The sequence below is a fragment of the Odontomachus brunneus genome, unplaced genomic scaffold (assembly GCF_010583005.1).
Source record: "Odontomachus brunneus isolate Ranch 3 - 2012 unplaced genomic scaffold, Obru_v1 Obru_scaffold_005, whole genome shotgun sequence".
NCBI classification, from domain to species: Eukaryota; Metazoa; Arthropoda; class Insecta; order Hymenoptera; family Formicidae; genus Odontomachus; species Odontomachus brunneus.
This window is the reverse complement of record NW_022639455.1, coordinates 1,439,561-1,467,548: the sequence shown is the minus strand read 5'-3', so window position 1 is coordinate 1,467,548 and position 27,988 is coordinate 1,439,561. Positions and strand designations below refer to the sequence as shown.

General features: G+C 38.2%; 3 protein-coding genes across 5 annotated transcripts in view; 2 read left to right on the top strand and 1 right to left on the bottom strand.

Annotated features, from left to right (window-relative positions):
* Nucleotides 1–133: 133 nt before the first annotated feature.
* On the bottom strand, nt 134–8,790 carry LOC116849109 (G2/mitotic-specific cyclin-B-like). Its single transcript, XM_032825927.1, has 11 exons — nt 8,382–8,790; nt 7,593–7,938; nt 7,358–7,513; nt 7,043–7,252; nt 6,759–6,924; nt 6,556–6,688; nt 6,397–6,454; nt 2,011–2,646; nt 1,684–1,923; nt 1,447–1,565; nt 134–1,365 (listed from the first exon to the last, which is right to left on the bottom strand). Exons 2-11 carry the CDS (start codon nt 7,920–7,922, stop codon nt 1,104–1,106), a joined length of 2,310 nt encoding a protein of 769 aa, XP_032681818.1. The 5' UTR covers nt 7,923–7,938; nt 8,382–8,790; the 3' UTR covers nt 134–1,103.
* LOC116849097 (vacuolar protein sorting-associated protein 26C) lies at nt 3,995–6,488 on the top strand. 3 transcript variants are annotated; one of them, XR_004379086.1, is made up of 6 exons: nt 3,996–4,496; nt 4,573–4,716; nt 4,866–5,258; nt 5,332–5,454; nt 5,581–5,706; nt 5,810–5,927. XR_004379086.1 is itself a non-coding variant. In XM_032825910.1 (6 exons), the coding sequence occupies exons 1-6, from the start codon at nt 4,440–4,442 to the stop codon at nt 5,890–5,892; spliced, it is 900 nt and encodes a 299-aa protein (XP_032681801.1). In that variant the 5' UTR covers nt 3,997–4,439; the 3' UTR covers nt 5,893–5,970. The 3 variants fall into 3 exon arrangements, 2 of the variants coding, with proteins under 2 accessions (XP_032681793.1, XP_032681801.1); XM_032825910.1 differs by having other exon boundaries at nt 3,997–4,496; nt 5,332–5,428; nt 5,810–5,970; XM_032825902.1 differs by having other exon boundaries at nt 3,995–4,496; nt 5,332–5,428; nt 5,581–6,488.
* Nucleotides 8,791–13,018: 4,228 nt separating the features above from the next.
* Nucleotides 13,019–27,988, top strand: part of LOC116849065 (myocyte-specific enhancer factor 2) — a 112,630-nt gene continuing 97,660 nt past the window's right edge. Inside the window, exon 1 of the mRNA XM_032825860.1 lies at nt 13,019–13,617. The gene's annotated coding sequence lies outside the window, so the exon portion shown is untranslated. The remainder of the gene's footprint in view (nt 13,618–27,988) is intronic.

The following is a 27,988-nucleotide window of genomic DNA, read 5'->3' as shown; positions in this document are numbered from 1 at the left end:
CGGGTGTATAGTTAGTAATTTAATCTACATCATTATGTTTGTATCCATATCACGATATTACATATTAAATTTAAGGATAACAAAACCTAAGCATACATAACAGCCACTTATACTTTACTCTGATACAATCATATATATATATATATTTCAGATTTAGAGATTGAATTAAAGTCGAAATAAAATTTAGGATTCATATCTTTTTTATATTAGGATTTCTTAACTAATTTTTCAGTACAAAATCAATTATGATCATACACTTTAGCGAATCTAGTAAATTTCTTATGTACACATTATAAGATATAACTGATAGAACATAGTGCTAAAATATGATAGTGATAAAATAATGATATATCCTTATAGTAGGATCTTGCAAAATTCTTTTTTTATCACGACACTAAAAAAGTTCGTGAACAATAGATAGATAACTCCAGAAAGATCCTTAGTGTTTATTTTTAATTTTTGTACATAATTGTTATACAACTTCCATTTGAACTTTGAGTGCAGACGAAACTAAGAATGTATTCTCATACTAATTGAAAATAGACTATATTTTAGAAAATATGAATATAAAAGCACAAAAGAATTGAAGTATACGTTTGGAATACTCTCATATTTTCATATGGCAACATTAAAAGTATCGTTGTAGGACTTATATCAAAATTAAAATATTTGTATAATCAGCTAGGGGAGAATAAAAACTAAAAGTTACTTAATACTCTATTATAAAAGATATATTTTATGATTTCTGCTGTACCTAGTACCTCTATGGCAGTCCAAAATAAAGTCCATCAGTATTACCTGACTAAATTTTTTAATGTTTACACTAACAAACTTCTGTATATAATCTCTAAATACGTCCTCGTTGTTCTTTAGTTTGTAGTTTATAAACTCGAGATTGTGCTCTTCAATAAGTAATTCGTGTATTAAATGTCTAATCCACGCGACATTCATCACTTTGTGATAAAGTTTATACTTTATCGGGATAATGATGCAATCTCTCGTGTATCATACCAACACTCACAGTCTGATTCATTCACATAACATTCAATAGACAAATACCTTATTGAAAAAATATCTCAACATCTTAATGTCACGAACAAGCGTTATATGAAAGCATTATCGTTCGCTTTCGCGATGGCTAAGAGAGTTGGTGACTTGAGTTCTGGCCGAACGCTGATCTCAAAGTATTTCGAATGAACGTACTTCTTCCTTACAGCTTGATATTTACTTGTTTCTGCGTTAGTTATTATGACAGCTATATCACGTACGGCAGGTAACACATCGTCCTTAGAATAGGTGCTGTAGTGTGCTAAAGTATTTGTCCAGATTATTTTGCCTTCGTCTTGCTCATCATTACCGATAATTCTGTAAGAAGTGGTCATTGTTACTTGCTGCTATCATTTTTAATCGCAATACACATAAGGTAATTCGTTCTTTATCACTCACATAAACGCTAGATATATTGCTGCTGCGGCGATGAGACTAGGTGGATAATGACACATATTGTAGTGAATTAAGCTTTGCTCCAGGAAATATTTCGCCATGGTATGGTGTATAGGGAGCGCCTTTAAAACAACAGAAAGCGTTGACTGAGAGCCAACAGTCTAATACACATGTGCGCGCCAAGATATTCAACTTGAGCGAGAAAAGCTTAAAATTGATATGAATAATGCTTATGCATACCTTTCCGGCTTTGCTGTATCTTCGCAGGAAATGTAGCGGCAGTGGTCGGCCGAAAGAAAAATTCAAGTGTTTTACGATAACCATTTCCATTTTTAATATGTCCGACTTTGTGTACGCTTGGTCCGTTATGTATACAAAGTCGCTTATATCCGGAGAATACATTTCTTCATATTTGCTAGCGATAAACATTGCTGTTACACCTACTAGCTGCAATCTTTTCCTATCTATTGTTCGGTAAGCCTGCACAGACCAAGTTAAGCAAGCATTATTAATGTATCAATTGATTAGTGAATCTAGGAATTTTATTAGCTTGTTAAGGCATTTTACCTGTAAAAAGCGATCGATAATTGCGACTGTGAGATACAAGGTTTCTTGCATCATTCGAAATTGTTGATGAACATCGACTAACCAGTCTACTAGCACACTCCTCATTTTTGGAGTAACTTCTTGACCCGTTAGAAATTTTCTCTCAATGGGATATTTATTTTCCAATCCTCTTAGATATTCATGTATCTCATTAGTATAAAGAGAAACCAGGATGGGGTTTTTCTCATCTTGTTCATCAATGTCCTCATAAATCAAGTCTGACGAAAATGCCTTGGGTGTTTCTACCTTTTTATCAGAAATGTTCATCGATGTGGGATCTTCATCGCATACATTGCTTTCACTGGACTGGACTACAGTCTTGACGACTGGCTTTACAACTTGAACTTCTCTGGTATTTTGTGGTGACTTCTCTGGAATTTTCTCTTTTGCTTCACGTTTCACAGGTTGCCGCTTCTGCGCTGCCACTGTCACCATCTTTTTATCCTTTTGCAATAAACTAGTCCTATCTATAGGCTCTACGCCCCTTAACGTGTTGACCTTGTTGCTTATCTCACGTAGTACTGGTCTTTTTGTTTTTGTTGGTAAAATTGCTACCGAAGGCTTGAGGTTTTTAACATTTTCTTGATTAACCGCAATCTGTATCATAACAAAAAACTTTTTAGCATAATAAAGTATATACATCTAAGATATACAATATTTTATCAATATTTCTACAGCTTGCAAAAATGGATATACTATGATATACCAGTGATAAAATCTCATATTAGTCTGAATGGCTTATTGTAATTTTTTTCCTTTTTATTACAATCATATTACTATGCACAAGTATCTTCCCCATGGGAAGACATTCAAGGAAGACAAATTAGCACATGCAAATTTATTACTACATAATTTATGTAATTTGCAAAAATCAGGACGCACTAACGAGAACGATAAATAAAGCAAATGAACTTGAAATCTAACGTCCTCTTTTTAACATAAGGGGATTACATTACGCTTGAGGGCGGGGTGTAAACGCCTGAGTGGGAGGGGAAAAATGTTAGAGAAGAATTCGCAAAGAATCACGAAACCGTATACTGTCACGAGAACCTGGGCGTACAGACGTCCAGAATCCCGTAGGATTAAGAGCAACCGTGAAAGCATGGCGAGTATCTTTTTCAGGGATGCGAAGGACATTTAAAGATGTCTGATAGCAACGACCAGTTGAGGTTGACGCAGAGGAAAAATACGCTTCTGCCAAAAACTAAATCACACGCTCACCTTAACTGTAGTCCGACTTTTTGTTGCCATTGTCAATCGCACGAAGTAAGAAAACGATATTTTCGCGACGCTGAACACGTATTTGCGTCCCTTCCTTCGAGAAGCGAGCCTTTAAACGGCCTTTTCCGAGCAACGCCGGGCTGGATTCACCTCTCGAAGTAACGACTCCGTCGGTTTGAATTTGTTTGGCCGAGCACCCGAAGGTCGGCGCGCACGCGTGCTTCCAGGGGAAATAGCGCGTGAATGCGGCTGTCTGATTGGTCGTCTGTTGGATGTAACGTACACGTATCCTAACGTTTTTAGCTCCATCTTGCATGGGCAAGGTCCGGAAATAATTCAGGTTTTTCAAAGGCAGCGTTTCTAAAGATTAACCAAGAGAATCCTTTAAAAAAGGACAAGAAAAGGAAAACTACATAGCAACTGAATCAAATGAAAAACGATGAAATAAATTATATAATGAGAAAAAATGCAGATTATATCTTACTAGGATAGGAATTATTTTTTCGATTTTATTTCGGCCACTAACTGCTTTTCATTTTATTTATTCAGTCGTCTCATTTTTTTTTCGAGAAATTTCTTAAGTAATTATATCAACGATAATGATGACGTCATACTGAACGACCTGAATTCCCGAGATTACAAATCTTATAAGAACTATACTGAGACTGCGTATCTCAAATAAAGACACGTAGGAAATACTAACCTTTTAATACAATGTCCTATTTGTATACTAAAGTATTGTATACTAGATGCCTCATTATATAAATATTTATACGATTTCTACGTGTATATGCTTCCTAACATGTATTATTTGTCTCTCTTAATATCTTTTCAGTGAGCGGATTAATGTCGCATGAATTGTTTGAACGACAATTAAATTGTTCTGCAAACAAACACGGATGGCAACACAGCTTTCATCAACAGCTGATCGACAGCTGTTTTCCGAAACTTTAAAGTCCTTACGAAAGTCTAGCAGCGGCGATTTTGATTGAGGAACTTTAATTATAATCGTAAAAGTACAATAAAAATTTCGAATCAGTTGAGAAATGTCGCATACGTCGGACACATTGACAATGCTATCGATGGCGTGTGATTCGTTTTGACAGATACGATTGTTAATTTTGACAGTTATCAAATAGTGTCAAAAAAATTTTGATACAATCCGCAAAATGTCTATCAACATAGACATAAAATTAAAACGCGCGAGCAAAATATATCACCAGGGGGTCGGTTGCTTGTTGTGTACAGTTTTCTTTTTTTACGAGTATGCGAGTTGGAATTGAGGTTATGTTGTTGTTGTAGGAGGTTGTTGCTGGTTTAATATTGTTAAAAACTAATTCGGACGTAAAACACGATGGGATATTTCTTACTATGGAAGGTTCGGTCAATTTACAACTTAGCTCGAAAAATGTCGGGATTTTTGAAGCATTTTATAATTCTGTTAAGGTTAGTATATGTTGTAATTTTCTTATATTAAATCGGATGAATTGGGTTATAAAACCAGTTGCACAAATATTTTATAAGGTTTTCACTAAGACAATTGTTTTCATTCAACTGTATAGTGATGATAATTTACAGACAAATCTTGTTTTCAGCCCATACAATTAGTGCAATACACATTAGATGTTGCTCCGTCAGGAAAGATTCCAAGTGGCAAAACAGAGATACCTTTCGAATTACCATTGAAGCCAAGAGGAAATAAATCCCTTTATGAAACTTATCATGGCGTTTTTGTAAATATACAGTACTTGATACGCTGTGATATAAAAAGAAGCTTTCTCGCAAAGGATGTGAGCAAGTCATTGGAATTTATAGTTGAGGATAAATCAAATATCAAGGTAGAAAAGGAGCACAGTAAAATCGTGTTCTTTAAAATAATGCCGGAATCTCTGCAAAATGCTAGAGACAGAACCAATGTGCCAAGATTTTGCATTTCAGGGCGATTAGATTCCCTGCACTGCAAAATCTCTGAGCCCTTGACAGGAGAAGTATATAATTTTCTTCACATATTATTATTCAATATTCTGTACTTTTTCACTTACATCAATTCTGTACTTGAAGGTGATAATTGAATATTGTGAGGCTGTTATAAAGTCCATAGAGTTGCAATTAGTCAGGGTAGAAACTTGTGGGTGTGCAGAAGGATACTCTAGAGATGGTAAAAACTATGTGATTCATGAAAATGTAAATTAACCCTTTGTGTTTTTACTTAGATTTGCTCTTTATATTGACAATATCCTTTACTGCAAAGGGTTGAAAAGTATACTGTAGTGATATACAGTGAGAATTTCTGAGAATGTATTTTTGCAGCGACGGAGATACAAAATATACAAATTGGTGAAGGCAACGCTTGCACGAATCTTGCTATTCCAATCTACATGATATTTCCAAGATTATTTACATGTCCCACTTTGAGCACAAGCAATTTCAAAGTTGGTAAGGACATTATCGCATTGTCTTGTTCTATCTTTTTGATGTTTAAAACATACAAAAATTTATGTTACATTTCTAATATACATCATATGACATCTCTTTCCAGAATTTGAGGTAAATCTTATCATAGTGTTTGAAGATGATTATTTGGTCACTGAGAACTTTCCTATCATACTCTCGCGATATTGAAAATTATAGAAATAAAAATGTTTTCTAAAACTGTGTAATTTGTGATATCTTGTTACATAAAATATATTTATCCCGTTATATATATGTATTCGAAAAATGCATATAAAAGATAATATTTCTCACATAGAATAAGTACATTATAAGCAAAGATTTGACATGTAAAAGGCTATAAATACCGAAAATAAAAGTCTCAGGAGAGAAACTACTCTCCAAGTCATATTTCACCTATTATGAAAAAGATTAGAAAATATCCTTTCTTCGTTTTTTCTCGTGCATTTGCTTATAAATGACTTATATATAGCCTTTTACAGTACATGCAGACTTTGGCACACGTTCTAATTTTATGAAAATATTGTACATATAACCTTTCTTTTACATCAAGGTTTTGACTCTATTCTTCTTTCATTCAAGTCCTGCTTTTTGGATAAATAACCTATAATATTTTTCTATTTGTTTATTCTGTGTTAGTCCAACTGAAGCTAGTAGCACGACGTAACCGAGTACGAATGTCAGCAATTTGTGTTGCTTGAACCATGAGAGCAATCCGGAATTATCGGTAGAGCTGAAATATCAAAATGTTGCTTACAGTAGCGATCGTGATTGTGTAAAATTTGAATAATGTATTTTCTAAGTTTGTAAATACAATAGAATTAATTAGTTTACCTGGTCGTTTGGACATCTTGAGCATAGACAAGCAAATAACGTACTTTTACTAAGTCGCTGTTTGTTACCACATAATATTTGTCTGGTATTCTACCACCCATGGAATCCTCCAATGTGTTTTGCGCATCATTATCTAAAAAATAACACTGTCACTTGCTTTTCAAACTGTCTAAACTATAACTATTCAACAATGATACACTCACTGGAGTCTCCTCTCTTTATATCAGGATGATTGATCAGTTCACAAAGCGCTATGCAACTTATCTCACTTCCAAGAATGCTACCTCCCCATCCATAACCTACAGGACTGTAGGGTAAACTCACTCCTAATTCGCTCGAAAGATATATTCCTTTGCCAAATTCCGACCTCTGACAACGAATTATGCAAGAATATTTAGTAATTTTATAATTATATAAAATAACAAGAGAACATACGATGAAATATCAAAAGCATATATCAAATTTCATTCGACGTTAATCACGGTACCTTGCACATGTTCTGTTGCAAACCATAATGCACGATAGAATGGAAATTTTCCAAACGTGTTCCATGGTACGCATAAAATGTCGAATGACCATTTCTGCTCGATTTCCACTTTTCTTCTGCCGTAGATTGCTTTATATTCTCTACTTGGAATATAAGATTTGGCGCTGCAGCTGGCATTTCCAGTGGTACTTTCTTCAGTACCCAATCGTACTGTAATATAAGATTTGGTTTATTTGAGAACTTGTGTCACATGTGAGGTAGCGAGTCTTTCTGATCTTCAGAAAAATCTTTACATTACAGACAACATTTACTTACATATTCTTTCTGTACGCTCTTGATATGTGGATCTCTTAATCTTAACAATACCCAGTACAATAATTCTATTATCTCACGATAGTTCTCATACACACCAGCTGTATTGAGTTCTTTGAATATCACGGACAAAGGAGGAACTGACTCTATGGCTCTCCTCTGCAGAAGAAATAATAGATGATTATTATATATTGTTACGCATACATACACACACATACACACATATCAGAAACTATACCAATGCTTCAATATCTTTGCATTCATTTTTAATATACATAGGTGGAAATGGTTTTAAGCAAGTATCATAGCGATAAGTGTTGGACGCTGCTACAAAAAGAGACCACTTAAAGTCAGCAGCTTTCAAATCTTTTTCCAATAAGTGTTTCAACAACGATATCTTTTTTTCCACATTTTCATCAGTTATGTTACGGTCCACTTGAGATGTGTATAATATGTCTAAGCCTGTTTGTGCTACACTCTTATCCTCTGGAATGTTATATTGCCGATTCTGTCTTAATCTTGCGTCTTTGAATGTTTCATAGTTTTTACTGGTGTGTGCCATTATCATTTATTTACTACTGCACCTGTACAAAAAGGATGTAATATGATACATATCTTTTAGAGTAATTAATAATTTTCTTGGATTATATAAAGAAAATTTATTAACCATGCATATATATATATATATATATATATATATACATATTAATAACTTATAAAATATGTAAACCTCAAAGACTAATTCGATCAGACTTATTGATATGTCTATAACAATTTTAATATATATAGGGGTAAGATTAGACGAGTCATGATACTTAATAACACTGATACATATAAAATACACTTTATTACCTATATTTTATTATCTCAATCATACATTAAAATGTAAGTTATAATAATATATAAAACATATAAATTATGCACTTTCTCTGTTAATTTTGGTCTTACGTGGAAAAGCAAGTTTGATCCTTAAAATTAAACACAAATATTCTAAACACGATGTTTATGTAGAACATTTTTATCATACACTGTTATGTAATGATGCATGTGTTCCTTTGTTATTTCCAGTGCACCAGAATGTTTTTACTAACATACTTGGTAATTTAATTTTAATAATAATAGATAAATCAGTACAGAGTTTGAGTTACAGAAGTAACAGATATGCGTACGTAACACTTGACAGAACCCACATGGAGTCTATTGGCCTCTAGGGACATTCAATCGGCAGACTAACTCTAGTGACATTCGTCTCAAACAGAGATCAATTTTTATAACCGTATATAGTTTTCACATATAGTTAGACAAAATATATTAGCAAATGTCTTTTAACACAACATTATGAAGAATTCCAAAACTATGCATTTCTAAAAATTATTTGATAACATTCCACAATCCTCAATTGTAACGAACAAAAATCCAATTGTGCAACTAATTCTGTAATTACTGAATAAATTTCTGTCAATTTATTTTTATTCGTATATTATTTACAAAACTGCAAAAGAGATTAACGTTTTAAATAATAAAAAATATTCGAACATTCGAGGATTATTTGGAGAATATCAGATTCCTCGATAGATATTAGATATTTTTATGATATTTTATAATAAAATAATTTATCACACATAAGAATTATATTTTCCTAGCGATTTGTAATACTCACAAGAGGTCTAATGTTCATTTTCCGATGTTTGATTTATTCACCATATACGAAAAGATTATCAGTGACGAACTGCGTGTGTACGTAGAGTTTGGAATTGTTTTGAACTGGTTTGATTATTTTCGTCTCACGAGAAATTTATAATAGAATCGTAAACATCTCCCTGAATTTTTCGCGACCTGCGCCATACACATTCGTCTTCCATTTGTTTTGTCGTCCTCGCTTGTTTCCTAGCGTGGCACGCGATAACCTAAGCATTTTATAATGTATTAACTCACAAATTGATACGATGAGATATGCTCGTAATTTTCTACGAGGAAAATTGAGATAATGCAAGTTTCGAAACACTGAATGGAAGGTTCACCGAATAGAAGGAAAAGATACCTTCTAATACGTTTATTTGTACACACAAATAAGGTTAGATTGTCGGCTACTCGCGGTGGCGCGTTAAGCAGTCTAAATACTCTTTCAGTTAAGACAGTTCGTAATATTTATTATATTTTTCCCCTGACGATTTATTCCTAAGCTTTCATCAAATTCTTGCTCCAATTTTTAATTCAATTATTGAATCCCGAGATCTAAATAATCACGGGAGAGTGCCATTTAGCATATATCGTGAACACTAACCCCTTATCGTCCAAATGTCAAAATACATGCAATGGCAAAGAGCTGTGTTCAGCAGAGAAAGCTTTGCAACTAGTTGCGATAGAACTCGTGACTTTGATTGGTGTGTGCTTTTAATCTTGGCTGAATCCAAGATCATATACCTAGGTTTGCAACAATAGCGAAACAGCTTTCTCTGCTGAACACAACCAATTGTTCGTACTGAGCGAAATGAGCCGCACAATGCATATCGAAACCAATCTGAAACTAACCTCTCTCCCTTTCTTTCATATGGCTACAGGCGCCTAATAAGGCCTCTGCCACAATGTCACTCAACGTTAAAAGATGTGTATTGTATTAATTTGGCAATGTCATTCTCCAGTTAATCCTTGATGTTCCTTGAAAATAATTCCAAGATATTTTCCAAAAAATCACAGATCACGCCTGAACATGTTCAAACATGTCTTTACGCCACGGCAGTTAGGCCGAAAATTTCTGAAACTAAAGAGAAGAAATCAGAAAAGGTGACAATAGTATCAATAATTTCAAGTCGACTTCAAGGCTTTCGAGTTTCGATCTGGGGTGCACCATTTTTATGAGTGGATTATCGCCGATATAATAATAGTTACACAGCATTGTTTACATAGAAGAACATTGTCATCATTCTGATGACCTGATGGTATGAAATTGCCGGCTGTTACGATGTGTTGTACGATCCGGTGTCAACGAGACCTGCATTGTCACGAACTGTACGCGCAGTAAGTTCCGCTCTTTTTTGCCTCTACCACTGGAAAAAGAAAAGGTGTCGGGAGTATCGCGATAACATATCCGCTCTCGTGTTTCGAACAGGCGCGTATACCTGCGTGCGCCGCGGATTTTTGCGCGATCTCCGGATTACTATTATTGTTATTATTATGCATATAAATGTCGCCGCGCGCGCCCGAGGTTCCGTGTGGATATTTGTGTTTATTACTAGTTAGCACGGCACACGAGCGCAGTTTAGCGCCCGCGCCTTACATCACGCCGGTGTGAATGACGTGGTGGCGTATGCATGCACATTGCGACGAAACGGCTCGACTCGGCTCGCCTCAGACAGCCTGTAATTAGTTAGAATGTATAAGTAACGTCGCCAATGTCTTTTTCATCGCACACATGTGCATACGAGCGCATTAAGGATTTTCTTCACTTAAACCAATACACTTTGCGAATGCTTCGACGAACGAACATAACGACCGTTTCTGCCAACCATTCTGTCGATTAAATCTTCATCCGAGTGTAAACTCCATTCAAACAAGGACTTAAACGTAGCTTAGGATTTAAACGACGTTGAAAAAATAGGGATTAGACATCTATTTCGGACGTTGATGTTTTCTGGGATCCTCTAAGACCCGATTTCTCTGGTTAACCTGTGGTCTGGATTTTAAATCATGGCACATAGAAAACTTAAGTAGTAAGACATAAGTAGTATGAAAATTGACAAATCATTATTAATTATTCTCATTACGATCAAAGAATTATCGATCAATTGTGATTGATCAATTTTTATATTGTTTACACTTTGCTGTTTAAGTTTTTTATGTGCCACAATCCCACAGTTTAAACCGCAGGTTAACCAGAGAATGAAAAACCAGGTGTAAATGTAGAAGCGAGCAGATACGCGCGACGCTCGATATTTGCTGAGAGATTTGCGAATAGTATTTGCAGACGTGAAGTATGATAATAAAATAATGTTGATAGCTCGGATTACTCAATATTTATCGTCTTTTCTCCGTCGAGAGGATAACGATGATCCACTAATGCATGAGATTTCAACAATGCGGAGCGAAATACTATTCGTAAATGTTGCAAACATTGAGCAAAGAGAGGACAAAGAGCGTCCAGTTAGTTTCGCTGAGGCAATTTAAAGTATCGCTGTAAAAACTGTTCGCCGTGTTATTCTCGTAATTAACGCCTTCTTTTCTGAAAGGAGTATAACGACTCAACGAGTATCGTAACTCTCTCTCTCTCTCTTTCTCTCTCTGTACGAACGATATAAGATTGCGATATGTTAATAGTGCACTTTGTCCTCTATTAAGAGCGGAAGGGTAGCATTCGCCCCGCGGGGGATACTCTGAAATAATCATGGTCGCATGGATATCGACTTCATCTTTCAGTTCGAGCACGAAAGCGATTAGTCTGCAACGATACGACGTAGCATGCTGAGCGTGGTATTCTAAGTTTAAGCGACGCTTTATAATTTTAGCGTAAGTCCACATCGCACACTTTTATGTATTCCTCTCTTATTTTATTTATTTACTCATGCTACTCCATTACGCTGCACACAGAGCGAAGCTTTGTGGCACGACAGACCGATATTTTTTCGGAATTTTATATATAAATTTCAATTTCTGCAGAATTTATATATGAATAGAAATCAAGGATATGTTTGAGATTGATAGCAGAATACATACATTCTAAGAAAAAAAATAAAAAAAATATTTGCTCGGTGGGTACTAGTCCTAATTCGTAGAAATACCAACTATCAGTCCCAATAAAAAATTTTTCATGCATAATTATATATAAAATTTGTCCATATAATTATGTATAATTGTATATTAATGTGTAATTATGTATAATCATATAAAATTATATATAATTATACACACTTATATATAATTATATATGGAATCATATATATAATTATATATATGAACTTATATATATGATATTTACTAGGGATTCATATATATGATTATATATAAGTAACATGTATTAACATGTATGGACAAATTTCATACATAATTATATATAATAATCTAAAATTATATATAATTTTACATAATTATGTATGAAAAATTTTTCATTGGGGTAACATAACATCAATGTCACAATTTCCTATTCAACAATTTAAACCCACTGTAACATGAATGTTATGTAACAATTACATTGTTGAGTGAGAAATTATGATATTTGTAATGTCACTGTTAGTTGATATTTACTAGGGTAACATTTTTTTCTTTCAGTGTAAGAGAATGACAAAATTTATATATTTGGAATCGTTGATTTCGGGCAAAAGTATCCTGTGCCTCCAAATCGTAGAGATCTCGGAAAGTTGGTTTCTTATTTTTAATAGGAAAGACGTATGAAGTCGAAGGAAATTGATTTATACCGACTATGTGGAACGCGACGTGTGAACGCGCGCGTTCGGGCGAAATCGAAAATGCGATCGCGGCGCCCCAGCCGCGGGAGATCGCTATCGTCGTCGTGGCCGTCGCGCGCAATGCGAATCGACAGTCGCGCGCGCCCCCGCTCTCTCGTGGCCGGTGCGCGCGGGAACTTTTGCGGGACGGCGATTGGCCGACCTGCTGCTCAATGTCATGCCTCAAGGTAAACTATCGATGACGTCAGTGTACGTCACTTAACAAGTGGGAGTGGATGGATAGATGTCGGCAGCCGCGGTGGCTCTCGCGAATCGCGCTCGGTATCTGTGGAAGCCCGTGCCGCTGCTTCGACGCGATAATGCCGCGCGTTTCTTAGCGATATGTAGTGCCGAGTGCGGGAGCAGTAGTGGCGTCGACCGACTTGTCGCACGTGTTTCGTCGTGCGTGGAAAATCACCGAAATCCGTTCGCGCATGCCCGACCGCCGATGACGTCACGAAAATTGTGCTTTTGATCAAGCGAGTACTCTCGGTGTGTCTTTTTCTCTCCTCCTCTCACACTTCGTCTTTTTCTCTCTTCTCCTCGTTTTCCTCTCTGTCTCACTTTTTCCTCTCTTTCGCCCGTGTCTCTCTCTCTTTATCTATCTGTTGTCTGTCTATCTCCATCTCCGTCTTGCCTTCGCCCGATCATTGCGCGCTCCTCCTCTCTCGCTCACTCTTCCCCCTCTCACTCCCTCCTCCCTCATTCCTTCTCTTTTTTTTAGTGGACGCACAATAATGTTGCCGTGCAAAATCAAATAATTACCGAGGCGTGCACCCGACCGGGGAGATCGTGTGGGAGCGGCGGGCCCGCCGGCGAAAAACCGTGAGTAGCAAATCGTCTTCTTTCGCCTGTTTACCTTTCGCAAAAGTGTCAGCCGTCAGACTACAGTCTGTCGGACATGGCCTTCGCGTAGCGCGCACACACGTATGCGTGTGTGCGCGCGCGTGCGTACATGCGTGCGTGCGTGTGTACCACGGCGAACACCACACATCACACACATACACATATGCACACATCGTGCAACAGGCGCGAGCACACCGTCGTGTCGCCGCACGCACACGTACGCAGTAAAGCACGCATACATGTGCGCGTCACGTCGCGACGCCTCGCGGATTTCGGTGGACCGAAGGCAGGAGAGAGAGAGGGAGAGAAGAATTTTCAACCCCTCGAAGGTCGCGAGCGGGCGGGCAAGCAGGCAAATAGGATGCGTCAGGATGCGCCGCGACGCGCCTCCGTCGGCCACGCGAGATTTATTGATCCTGCTCCGCGATGGCGAGTCGCTCGCGGCCGAGTCGATAGTCGGCTGAACGCAAACAGCGGCACTCGGGATTTCTCGACGATCTCGCGGTCGTTACACGGCTGTCACGGAGAGCCGATAGATCCGTCCTTTACACGACCGGCAGGAGACGCGGGATACAAGAGAGAGAGAGAGAGAGAAAGAGAGAGCACGATTCCCGCGAGAAAAGCGTTCACGTCGTCGAGTGCGGCTGCACTCGGGGACGGGGACGGGGATGGGCAGAATATGACAGCGGCTGCTTCCTCGTGGCAATCGGATAGCAATGCGGATCATGTCAAGGGAACCGTGGGCTCGAGAGCCCAGCTGATGGCGATACGAATCTCCGGGATCCCACGCGGAATCTCCTTTGTTTTCGATTGTAACACTCCATCAGGGACCATATTCTGGACGCGTATCGAGCGCTAAATATGCCTTTCTGATTCTCAAGCGAAGACAAAGTTATACACGACACTCGTGTAAGAAAGATGGAACTCGGGATTGAGAGGGCATACTTAATGTTCGTTGTGCATTCAGGATAAGGACAGGGCCGTATCTTGGACGTATCGTAGACCTTTATTTTTTTAACTCTCTTTTTTATCGATAAAAGTGCTTCCTGTACCGGTTTCTATCAACGTCGATTATAGCTCAATCTCAGTTTAAACTCTAGTTAGACTAAGACTTGAACTCAGGTTACGGTTTAATCCACATTGGTAAAAACGGTATAAATGCGCTTAAAAGCTAATCAAAAGGCTTACAAAACTTAAATCACGTTTTATCACTTTTATCGATAAAGAAGAATTCAGAGTAAGGACCATCAGTGAATGTTAAACACACATTTTTTATTTTGAAGTAAAGGTGACACTCATATAGAAAAATCGAATTTATAATTAAGAAAACATTTAGCACTTGCTACACTTTCAAAGTAAGACTCCAATGACAACATGAGGTCTTCCTCGAGTCTTCCGCCTGCAATGATGCGCCGTGGCTCTTAATTAATTCACTCTTCAACGAATGGCACATGCAGAAAAAATGTAAGCGGCTGAAATTTCCACAGTAAACGAACGCACCGGTCGTATTCGAGAGTTATCGAGAATATAACCATCGAGATCTATCATATTGAAGTTGTCGAGCGAATCGACCGATCGATCGATCGATTCACTCACCGCTCGAGTCTCGATATTTTTCGTGTGTCATGGCGATTACGACTGCAGTCCTGTGAGAAATTCGGTCCTCGATGGAGGCAGAAGGACGTCTCGGCGATCGCCTGGAGCGGAGCATAGGTTAGAGTTTACACTTTTGTACATATACAGTGGATTGCGAAACGACTTAGATACAATGAAGTTAGGAACTCGCTGAACTATCGAAAGTCAGGGTTACTATTGACGAATTTGTTTAGTAATTATATTATTAATTATCATTAAAAGATATATGTACTGTAAAGGTTATGTGAAAATTAAAAAGAATGTGAAAGAGAAGATTACAAGCGCAATTAGATGATGGGGATGATATTGTAGAGTTGTTTCGAAAGAGGCGATATAACTATGGGAATATTAGTAACTAAACTAGGTGGAAATGAGGAATGTGGATGAATGTATATGAATGTGTGTGGTTAAGGAATATAAAGTTTCTTTCTTGGCTACGTAAGCTGAAGGAAAGTATAATGATGTTAATTATTATTAGTATTATTTTTATTATTTATTATTAGTGTTCTTAATTATATTATTATCGCGTAAGTCTGTCGGTAAATGACTCTCAATTTTGACAGTTTGGTGCGCTCCCGAGTTTATTGTGTAACTGAACCGTTTTGCAACCACTGTACATCTGTTACAAGATGATCCGAGTAGATATACAAGTCTTGATCTCGTGACAAGATGATCTGTGATCATCGATAATTGCGCGCGAGATCAGTTTTGAAATGTCAGTTGTCGATTTTTTGCACTGCAATTATCCATATACCACAAATATCCAAAATCCTAGAGATGTCCCAGGGATGTATGATATCTCTGAGACGTCTCTAGGACGTATCTTGGATATTTGTGCGATATGAGTACTGCGTCTCGAGCTGTAGCATCAACAACGACACAACAGTTCGACCGATACCTTACGTAGGAGATCTTGCAAGAAATTTATTTCTTATTTATGCGTGCGGCAGAGCACGTGTCCGCGAATTAGAATTGCGCTACGTTCGTCGATGCGAGCGGGATTGATTCATTTAACGATGATGGACGCGTGACACCGAGCGCCACAAGTGCTCGACGTGAAATAATTTCACGTGCATACTTCCCGGTTACAGTGGACTCGTAATTTGTAATCGTGCGTCGTTGCGCGTTAATTAAATCGCATGTTGACTTATCAATTCGTAACGTTCGAAAACGTCGTACCCAAAGTGCGACGCATATAAAGCGTCGTTCAACGAGAGAGAGAGAGACGGTCACGATCATCAGATTGCACGGAGATGCAGGCTTTCCTCCGTGGAACGTGCATCCCGGACGACGGGATCTCTTTTTCGGCAATGGAGCTGTATCGCAAATTTGCTCATGCCAAAAGCTGATAAAACAACGGCGCCACCGCCGCGATATCGAACCCCTATCGCGCTATCGTTGTTAAATATTAGAAAACACGAGTGTTTTATGCACGAGCGTTACCGCCATCTACGACCGGCTGATCTCTTGCTTGCGCGAGAGTCTGTCGATAAGACAGAGACCTGCGCACCGAATGCAGCGAGCGACCTCGCAATTGCGTTTTTTGTATTCGACCTCTTCATTGTTGCATCGCGACGCAGAAGGGGAGGCGAGAGCATGGAAATGAGACAGTAATAATATAAGTAACAAGATGTAAAATTGATCTGTTTTGCTGGAAAGTGACAGAGTTGGTATCGAGACGTTACAATTTGCAGGTGGAATTAAATAAAGGAAATAAAGGAAAAAATTGTGCACGTCGCGTAACTACACACACACACACACACACACACACACATATATATATATATATATATATATATATGTGTGTATACTGTGATTGAATTACGCAAGCCCCTACGTGATCAATTACATATTGCTTGAAATTTATTCTATCTCTTCGTTTGATTGGCAAGCTCCGATACGAAGCACAGTGATACAATTCAGCGCGCTCGCGAGAAAGGAAAATTTCTAATTAATTTATTATCGCGCTCGAGTATTTTTTGCATGCCATTGTGTACAATTGCATGCTTCGCGGAAAGAAGAGAAGATAAGAAAAAGATATCACAAACGGCGAAAAGCTCGGCAGCCGTTGTTTGTGTTGTTGTCAGTATCGTCTGAATCTTTCGACTCGCGTTCGTATTGATCGAGCGGACGTCGGAATGAGATCGAGGCGGATCCAACACGTTTGTGAATTACTCGCGCTTGAGCAGTGCAATCGGATGCGTTTGTATCGTACTTAAATATCAGCAACAAAGTAATTCGCACGACACGGTCCGATGAGTCGATCGAGCTCGTTGGGTAAATAGGGCAACACGTAATAAATTTCCCGATAATAAAGTCAACTATTAATTTCATCGTGTTTTATGAAATTATAACTATTAATCGCCTTATTGCAAACACATTGCCCCATTTGCTCGAGGTATTAATCGCGCCGCTTAATAAACCTATATGGTGTCACCGTATAGGAAGCCGCCGGATTTTCCCGATATATAACGCGAACTTTCGCAAACCTTTCAATTAAAACACGTTTGAAAGACCGCAGAAAAAGTGAAGGATGACCGAACTAAATTTTAAGCTACATTGAGAGAAAGAAAGGCACCTGAAACTCTCGTATTAAAACCTGATCTACAATATGCTCTTTGCGTTCTGTTCCTTGTCTTCTGTTTTTTTCTGGTTAAAGCTTAAGGTTTGAGTCAGAAAGAGATAAAGAGAAAGAAGCAGGAAGCAGAGAGCATATGGTAGATCAGGCTTAAGAGTCATTGCTTGAAACTTTCCCCAGATAGACTGCTATATGTAAACTTTACAGCAACTTTAAGTAAATTCAGTAATGTTGAGTCCCTTACGATCACACTGCACTTATATTTATTACACAGAATGATGAAATAGGAACACGAAAAGAAATTATAAAAATTTTCTCCAAATAGTATGCAATGATGAATGTAATATGAAAATCTCAGTGTAACTTTCAGTAAATTTGTTGCTGCATTAATACAAAAAAAATTTACGTTTTTATATAAGGTAAATTTAATAATTAATTTAATACAGTATATTTATTTTATAAATATTATTAAAAGATTTGTAAAGTTTCCATCATTGATTGTCTCACGTCGTGAAGGTAATCAGTAAGATCTAACGGAGTTGCCTCAAGATACTTATATTGAAGTTTAGAATTAAATATGAGTTTTTTTTAGTGGAATTGTGTGATTAAAAATATACGTCTTACAATTATATGTATGCGCGCATGCAAATGTAGAACACAGCGATTCAATTAAATAAAAGGAAATATGAATTTTAATTCTCTGTAGATGTTAAGTGACGTATCAAATTGTATTACATTATATTGCGTTACGTTGTGCGCGGCTCCGTATTCGAGAATTTGAAATTAAATTACGGATTTTTCGAAATAAGCGTTTTATGCTTGCAATAATGCATATTATCATTTATTACTCGCTTTATTTCTCTATCTATTGCATATTATCATTTATTACTCGCTTTATTTCTCTATCTATTTCTCTGCCCTCTCTCTTTTTCTCTTTCTCTCTTTCCGTTAAACCTGACGTCGTCGTTTTTGACGCCGCGACCGTTATCACGAGACGTCTCTGTGCCGAGCGATGAGCAGCATATTGTGCGTGCACTCGCCTTTTTTCGCCGGTAGAATAACGTAACATCTCACAGAGAGGTCGTCGATGGCGAGGCACTACGCCAAAGTACGCACTCACCTACGTGCTGACGTACTTATTCACTTTACGTACGCACCCGCCGTGTTGCGCGTTCGACCTTTCATGCGCGTTCGTTTCGGTGGGTGATGCTATCAAACTGGCCGGTTTATCGCGACCGGCATCTCTCTTTCTCTCCCTCTCTCTCTCTCTCTCTCTCTCTCTCTTCCCTCTCTTTCTCTCTTCGGTCCGTTGGAACCTAGACCTACACAACTCGTAATACATGTTCGCGCGACAATACGCCGCACGCGCTCGTGCCTCGTGTGACCTCGTGATACAATACGCGCGTCACAATGTGGGGTCCCAGAGGCTATGCAAATCCCTGGAAAACTTACTTAAGCGCCGGCTTAGTGCGATATTAGGTGCGAGACGCGACCGCGGAGAACCTAATGATCGAGTCGCGCGACCTGTTTCCAATTAGCCGAATAATTACTTGTGACTCTGTCCATCGCCGCGTGCGTGTCAGCCGATCGGCGGCTGTTTGTTCGAGGCGCCGTCCAATGACGTGGCCCGGTCACCGGTGTGACCGTCGACGCTATCATGATATTACCGCGTCTCGTCGGGTCGCATATGAAATGTAATCAATTGCGTCTAAAAGTTGCTGGAATCAATTAAAAACTACGGCTCGAATTGAATTAATGAAAGTTGCTCTGAAAATTATGGACAATATAGGGGGCCGACGGAATTGAATAAAAAATACATTCCACAGATGTATCTCAAGTTATACTTCTTTATTTGTCTTTGCATAGGAAGAATTTTATAGGAAAAGTCTTTTATAGGAAAAAGTTATAGGAAAATGGCTTGTTTATATGAGAGCGATCGCGAACCCGAAGCTGACCGGACTTTTTTACCGTCTCTCTGTCGTGCGAGCGCGGAGTATTAGCGACGTCACGTCTGCCTAGTTAGCTGCCTTAACCTAATGAAAATTTAATAGTAAAATTATTGAATTATTACACGCGGTGATAAACGTTCCAACGAACGCGTCTCGTTGAGGTTCTCCGAGGCACTCGCTTCGATGAAGCAGAGCCAAGACATTTGCATTGTTTCATTCACACCACTTATTGTTGTTTTTTTTTCCTCGTTGAACCCACGAGCGAATTATTAATTCCCTGAGACACGATGATTTACATTTCATTCTCGCTATATTTTTATTTATGTAACTGTCTCACATGTATATGTATAATTGGACGATAATAACCGTGGAATAATACTAATTTTCGAAAAAAAGAGAAAAAAAGGCGATCTGTAATAAAGTTGCAACATTGTTAGAACTTGTTCTCGCATATTCGCGTACGTAAAAAGCTCTTCGAGAACAAAATTGCAAAGATCACAATCTATGCAGCATAAATATGTAAAGCTTGCATTAATAGTCGTTATACTTGAAACTTGTCTTACGTGAGCTACTCAGTAATTTGAATATAGAATATCAGTAATTTGAATTCATCTCAAGTTTTCAGGTAATTAAATCGTATGATGTAGGCGACGTTACATTTGTAATCGCCGTTTCACTGAAACTCACATTTAACTCTAAATCCAGTTCTGAAAATCACTTGAAACAAGTTTCAAGTATAACAACTGTTAATACGGATTTAAAGACTTTAAAAGTAGATATACATATAGAAATATCTAAAAGATTCTGTTTGTTTTTATATGCTTTCAAGATGTCTCTTGGATATATTTTAGTCATTTTTTGTATTGTTTTCTGGAAACTGTCTGAAGTGGTGGTCTCATGAAAAATGACTAAATAATCTAAGAGATATATTTGTATATCGGGATGAATGTTCAAAATCGAAAGGACGGGCCGTTGTTTCGAGCAACGTGGGTTTACGGGGATCTTGCTGTGGAATCATGGTGAAATCATCGTTCGGAGCACATCGGCGGCGTATTAGTGAAATCCTGAATTTTGCGAAAAATTCCGAGAGAATAGTGTCATCGATCAGTCGTTTAACTTGCGCGACGACCCGCCATAAATGAATTTGTCCAAATGAGGCAGGAAAAACATCGCCTGAGAGGTATCAATGCGCTCGAGTGCAGCGATAACGCATTTTACTACTGTATGTCGATGCGTTCGCGAGGATTCAACAAAAAAAGTAGTTAATGAGAAGTGTTTGGTTGATTCGACAGTGCTCGACTCGCAAAATCGCGACGTGAGAATCATTAAGCTACTAATCCGGAGCTTTATTCTCGAAAAATATCGTATACGATATTTTTTGAGAAAAAGGGCCCCGAGTCGAAATTTTGGCCCTATGTTAAACTTTGAATTCTACAACGCAGTACCAGCTAAATTAGCAAAGTAGGTTAAATTCAAATGATGTAATTTAATTCTACATTGACTCTACTGATGTTTGAAATTTCCTTTTCACTTTCTTCAGCGTCAAAATAGGTTGTAGGCTTCAGAATATCAAAATGGGTGTTGAATGGAATAGTGAGGCTGAAAGTAGGATCAAAGTTTCGACTCGTGTAAATGAAATAGAATCAAAAAAGATTGATGTAGGTTTCAGAGTATTAAAATAGGTGTTGAATGGAATGGTAAGGCTAAAAGTAGAATCAAAATTTCGTTTCGGAAAGAAGCGCCGCTAATCGAGTATTAAGAAGCAATTTTTCTTCTGCTCGCGGTTATTTCTAGTCGAAATCGCGCGGAAGAGAGAACATGTTAAGCATAAATTATAATCTTCTCTTTTTCTTTCCTTTCCCCCCCCCTCTCTCTCTCTCTCTCTCTCTCTCACAGCAATTAATAGTCTCATGACTCGCGCAAACGTAGCGTGATCGAGATGTGAATGCGTAATAACGGCTCATTTTAAGTCACCTGGCTACATGTCAAACTGCGTAGAAAACCGCGCATAACATGTGACGATGAAGAAAACGATTGCAACAATTTTTCTCTTTTCTATTTTTTTTTAATAAGTTTTGCAATGCATCCGTATCCAATGAGAGCTACTCTGAGAGGAAAAATATGTAAAAAATAAAAAAAATATTCAGTGACAATATCAATAACACATATTTTTATTTAAATCTAAACTTTGTGTGTTGTGTTTAATATACGCTTAAATTTCGCTTAAATGGAAAAAAATCGCTTTTGTGAGAAGCAACGATTGTTAGGAAAATGTATATTTTCTCATTCGAGAAATATTTTTTCTCTCAGTAAAAATACGTATATATCAATACAATATATTATTAGTACTCGTCGGATAAATATTTTTTATTTTGTAGACATTCTTTCTCTCAGTGTAGTAATTATATATTCAGAGTAAATAAATTTATTATCTAAAAAATAAATGCTCGGTTGTTGATAGGTACTTTCTTCTAACGCTGACAAATGTTACAGTTTACTTTGCCACTGTCTGATTGTCGATCTCCGACTCTATTTTTCTTCAGTTTGGACTCCATTTTCCTACAATTTCAATTGCAGTTTGTGCGACGAGCAGGGTTTACACAACCCCGAGACGCAGTTCTTTTCACTCGATTTTCCTTCCTCAATGTTGTGATGCAGTTGTGTTTCTAGTATAAACTTTTCGCCACTCTCAATTATAATATCGATCCACCCTGAAGGATAGCCTGATTTATAGCGGAGTGTCCACTACCGGATCGAAAGTAATCGCGAAATCGCGTCAACATCCTATCCGTATCAATATAGTCTCACTATTAATAAGATGACGTTTAAAAGGAACGACTCCGCCGATTAGCCTAAGCATTGCGTAAGGAGCGATCGCTATCGCGGCGTGCAATCTTATCAGCGTCGAGATTGCGATTCAAGATTTGCGCGTGGATCTCTCTTATTACACTTGTCCCTTCTCACGCGCGTTAATTCACCGGCACAAAGAGAATGCCTCGGCATGTGTGCTCTTTTCTCATTCTAATTCTCACTACATATACGCGCGATAAGGAGCCATTCGTTGCCGCCCATACTCTTTTCACTTCAACATTTTCGGGTCGAACCGATGGTCGCCGATATTATACATAGTAACACCGCGGGTTGCGACCCACGGATCGAGTATCCAATCTGATATTCGCATACTGATACATTGCGTAACATTCTTGCCGAAGATCGCGCGAGATACTTTAGAGAGAAGCGTGGGAGAGAGAAGGAAGAAAAGAAGAGGAACGAATTGTGAAGCGCTCGACGAGAGACTACGATCGGTGACGCATCGGGGACCGGCGATGCCGTTAATTGTGAAATTAGGGGATGTTGAAGTCGGAATCGACAGAATACTAACTCTCTCCTGCAAAGTTTATGTTGCACTGGCTGCACAGAATTACAAATGCTCTCACACGACAAAAATACGTGCGAGAATGAATTGGAGCGTTGCTTAATGTATATGACAAAGATAGTAAAAAAAGTTGACATTTTGAGTGTAAATTAGCTCGTCAGACGTTGTCAGTCAAAGTAAATATTTCGTTTGACACAAGAAAAGATACGTAGCTTGTACACACTAAACGCGAGTTTGCTCCGCTCAGAAAACATGCAAAAAACATTGCTTTTATACCCGAATTTAGAAGCTTGAAAGTATCTGAAAAGTTTGCAGAAAGATTTCTGCATATTTGCGTGGTAGGGTTCTCCGCAAGATATGGTGAAACAAAGCAACACACATTTACATAAGATCTGCATGTACAAGAAATATGAGAAGGAGAGCGTGATCGCGTTAGTGACGTAATCGTTTCTACGTTATCGACAGTTTTGTAGTTCACCATCGATTTAAGTCTCCCCTTAAATGCGAAAAAACTTGAGTACGCAACTAATCGCGAGCGAATCGTCGAGAAACTTGCCGGAAGATACACCGTCTTTCGTCAAGTTTTCTTTCGCCCTCGAACGCTCCCGACGCCTTTATGACGTCTCGTAAATTAATAACGCCATCGAACGTATAAACGCACCGCTCGCTACACGCGCTACACCGCGATGACGTTTAATTCCGCAATATGCAGAGGCGAGTCCGCGAAGAGACCGGAAAAAATGAACAGGAATAACGCTTGCGATATATATAAAGAAACGCCTTATTTACTGTCTTATTTATTTCGTATATATTTTTACTCATTGTGCACGAGCGTAAAACTGTAATTATTCCGCGAAATCTTGTCGCTGGCAGGCAGGCAGGACAAGAAATTGAATTATGTATTTTATCAGCGCCACGCGCGATATCGATCGGCTGACGTAGGTCTGTTTACTTGTTTACCGAATAATGCACGTAAATACAATCAATTAGTATACAGGAACGATACACGGCAAACCTACGCATCGACGTACATCGGCTAACGAGCGTCGATTCGCCTCCTCGTCGTCGTAGCGTGTGTGTGTATGTTCGTGTGTGTGTGTGTATGTTCGTGTGTGTGTGTGTGTATGTGTGTGTGTTACGCAAGGCACAGAGATTATAGTCAGATGACTATTCTCCACAAACGGATACGGTGTCGGCCGCAACGGATAATAGCGCGGAAGGCTAACTCGCGAGAGATAGCCGATACGTCATTTAAGCCTACGTCGCGAATGTGGAAGAAGAAAAAGCGAAAATAATTGAGAACCTGTGAACTCCTTACGCGCGAGCGCGCTAAGCTTAAATGACGAGCGAGTGTGTGGATGCTTGATTAGCGCGGTGCGTGAGTTTGGAATGATCTTAGTGTATTGAATTAAGTATAGGGGATTAGCTAGAGAAAATAATGTAGGAATGAATGCGTGGATACACTGAGAAAAAAATTTACTAAATTTAAAAAAACGTTTGTTTAGATAATACTGTGAAAATGTTTGTTTAAATTAAGTAATTATTTTCTAAAATTAAAGAAACAAATTTATATTTAAACCTCTTTATTTAATTTTAGAAAATAATTACTTAATTTAAATAAATATCTTCAGTACTACCCAAACAAACGTTTTTTGAAATTTAGTAAATTTTTTTCTCAGTGTAGTAAAATGAAAAAAAGGTGTTAGGATAAAATGAAAAAAAGGGTTGAAGAAGATACAAGAAATGAATATGAATGGTTGTTTGTAGTTAAAGAATATAACTGTAAACCAAGTCTCCTTCTTAGCCACGCTGTGGGAAAATATACCGATATTCTGAGCGCGCTTCTCGACCGCGCTTCCCGACGACAATTTCCCGGCGAAAATGATTCCGAGTAATCACGGCTTTCAAAAACACTCGTGGATATTGATGTAACTGCGCACCTTTTTCCGCGCTACTTTTCGACGCACGATAGAGCAACGTGACACTTTAATTCGGCGGAAATTAATTTGATGCGTTTGCGTGATGTGTGACTGTTTACTAAAATTAACACATTAAATTAAATTAAAATGTAGAGAGCCGGAGGTGTTTCGATCAAAACTTGGCGCGAACAGTTTGCTTGAAGATGAAATTCTAAACAGACTAAATCAAATTGAATGTCTAATATTGGTATCAGAAATGTGCATGCAGGTATTTTTTATTAACACGTTGAATACGGTCGCCGGTTTGTAATATTGTTACGCTTCATTAATTAACGTATGAAAGGTAATCAACTGCGCGCAATAAATCAAATGTATAGCTGATAGAGAGCCAATAAAACGAGCTAACAAATATACACTTTGCATTTGTTTACCGCATCTTTGGTGATTGAAACTTGAGTTGAGCACCGATATAATCAGTGAAAATCAGCACGACAGCGTATCAATTACATGTACATGGAGAGAATTTTACATTAAATATTATCACAGGATTTTGTAACTGTACAACAGATCGGCATTCTGCAATAATTGATCCATACGTGTAATTCATATATATATATATATATATATATATATATTTTTTTTTTTTTTAGAACTGAAATGTATTATTATAAAAAATTGGGTATTGTCTTAATTATAGTTTTTCTAACTATCCAGCTTCAGTCGCAGTGACTAAATAGTTGATTGAATTTTAAAAATTGAACCTATAATAAAAAAGTAAAATACTTGTCACCTTTATAGTCGCTATTATGATGTATTATTCTCCGAATGCACGTAGTACACTGTAAAAAATTTGTGTAAAATTCCATGTAATCATGAGACCAAGTATATTATAGCTGTAAATTTACACACGTATCAGAATGTGTCTTTCGCCTATATAAATATATTTGATGCGATAATTACATGTGTAAATTTACATCTATAATATATGGTCTCAAAATCATCCACTATTATAGATGTAATTTTATACAAATTTTTTACAGTGTATACTCACCCCCAGGCGATGATGATTTTCCATTTCCCAGCGAATTTCGACACTTGCCAGGCGCGCTTCGCGTGTCGGCCGGCCGGCCGGTCGTTTAATTTTTACAATTCAATCAACTATCTAGTCACTGCGACTGAAGCTGGATAATTAGAAAAACTATAATTAAGAGAATTGTAGCCAATTTTTTATAATAACACATTTCAGTTCTAAAAAAAAATATATATATATACATATATATGTGTGTATATATATATATATATATATATGGATTACACGTATGAGAGGATTAATTATTGCAGAATGCCGATCTATCGTACAATTACAAAATCCTGTGATAATATTTAATGTAAAATTCTCTCCATGTACATATAATTGATACTCTGTCGTGCTGATTTTTACTGATTATATCGGTGCTCAACTCAAGTTTCAATCACCAAAGACGCGGTAAACAAATGCAAAGTGTACATTTGTTAGCTCGTTTTATTGGCCCTCTATCAGCTATACATTTGATTTATTGCGTGCATTTGAACGATCGCGTCGGAAAAGGCGCAAAGCGAAGATATTCCGGCGCTTGTATTTGGACACTTATTCACGTGAAACCGCGATCGAAACCTGCAAATACCCTCGTTTTACGCCCGCCCGTGCGCTCGCGCGTGCTCTATATTAAAACGACCCGGTTAGCGCCGCGCGCGCACTGCATCATTCATGCCTTAATTCTTTAGCGCGGTCGCGGTGCGCGATTAGACGGCGCGCGTCCGCGAGCGAGCGCGGCAAAACTCGCGCGACGGAATTACTCGCGGACACTTTTGGAAATCGCAGCGCGCATGTATGTATATTTCACGGGGACCTGATTTCTAGACGCGCGAGCGCGCATATCTCCCGCTGCGCCCGAAAAAGCTCGCGGCTTCATAAAAATTCCACGAAGAAACTCCGTGCACGTCGCGACCGGGATCGATCCGCGCCCGCCATCGACGACGAGGACGACGACGACGACGACGACGACGGCGGCGGCGGGAAGAATGGTTCCATCGATCATTCTCCCGTGGGTATCGCATCCAATTTTGCTGACGTCAGGCATTTTGAGAACGCTATTACATGAGCCCGCCGCGAACGCACGGTGTCACGAGGACGTTTGCAGCCGGTCTGACGGGAAATAAATCTTATTCTTCGGAGCGCGCGAGCACTAGCACTGAGAGAAAGAGTTTCGTTAATTCAACAGAATACCCCGATGTTCGCAATAAATGATTCGTTGATAATGGAGCAGGCAACCCCATTAGTGGAAATAAATGATTTGTTGCTTTTAGCTCGCTGCTCCAAGCAACACTTCTGCGATGGAGGCAACCTAACTTAACCTAAATTATTGACTAACTTAAGAACAAATGTTATTTGTCCCAGGCAATGTATGTTTGCTAAAATGACAAGTGATGAGAAGTGATTTACGACATCAACTATTCGCAATCTGTTTCCATAACGATCATCAAACAGCAGACGTGTTTTTTTTTATTCTGATAACGGAGGGATTTCTCTCAATGCGCGTTATTAATTATGCACACACAACTGATAAGCCTAATGATAATCAGACGATCGTGCCTATCAAAAGGACAATGGTTTCCGCTTCACCGGAGTCGTGGAGCTGCTGGAAGCGCGCATTTAATTTATTATTCGACGATTAAGGGGACTCCTGCACACGGACTAGTCGGTATTAATTCTCGAGATCTCGTCCCACGGTGATTTTCATCGAAAGTTCCCGCGTCGTTTTATAGAAATCTCGGTGAACGCGCCACTTGCGATAATAGCTATTATTACTATTTCAGCGATAAAGCGTTTTAACTATTATAATAATATTGGAAT

Bases quoted from the DNA above. Each gene is read 5' to 3' on its own strand.
- LOC116849109 (XM_032825927.1), bottom strand. From the start codon at position 7,922: ATGATAATGGCACACACCAGTAAAAACTATGAAACATTCAAAGACGCA. The intron at 6,925-7,042 runs GTACCGTGATTA...ATTCGTTGTCAG, and splicing joins TGCAACAGAACATGTGCAAG to AGGTCGGAATTTGGCAAAGG. The intron at 1,924-2,010 runs GTAAAATGCCTT...TGGTCTGTGCAG, and splicing joins TTATCGATCGCTTTTTACAG to GCTTACCGAACAATAGATAG.
- LOC116849097 (XM_032825902.1), top strand. From the start codon at position 4,440: ATGTCTATCAACATAGACATAAAATTAAAACGCGCGAGCAAAATATAT. The intron at 4,497-4,572 runs GTCGGTTGCTTG...TTGTTGTTGTAG, and splicing joins GCAAAATATATCACCAGGGG to GAGGTTGTTGCTGGTTTAAT. The intron at 4,717-4,865 runs GTTAGTATATGT...TCTTGTTTTCAG, and splicing joins CATTTTATAATTCTGTTAAG to CCCATACAATTAGTGCAATA.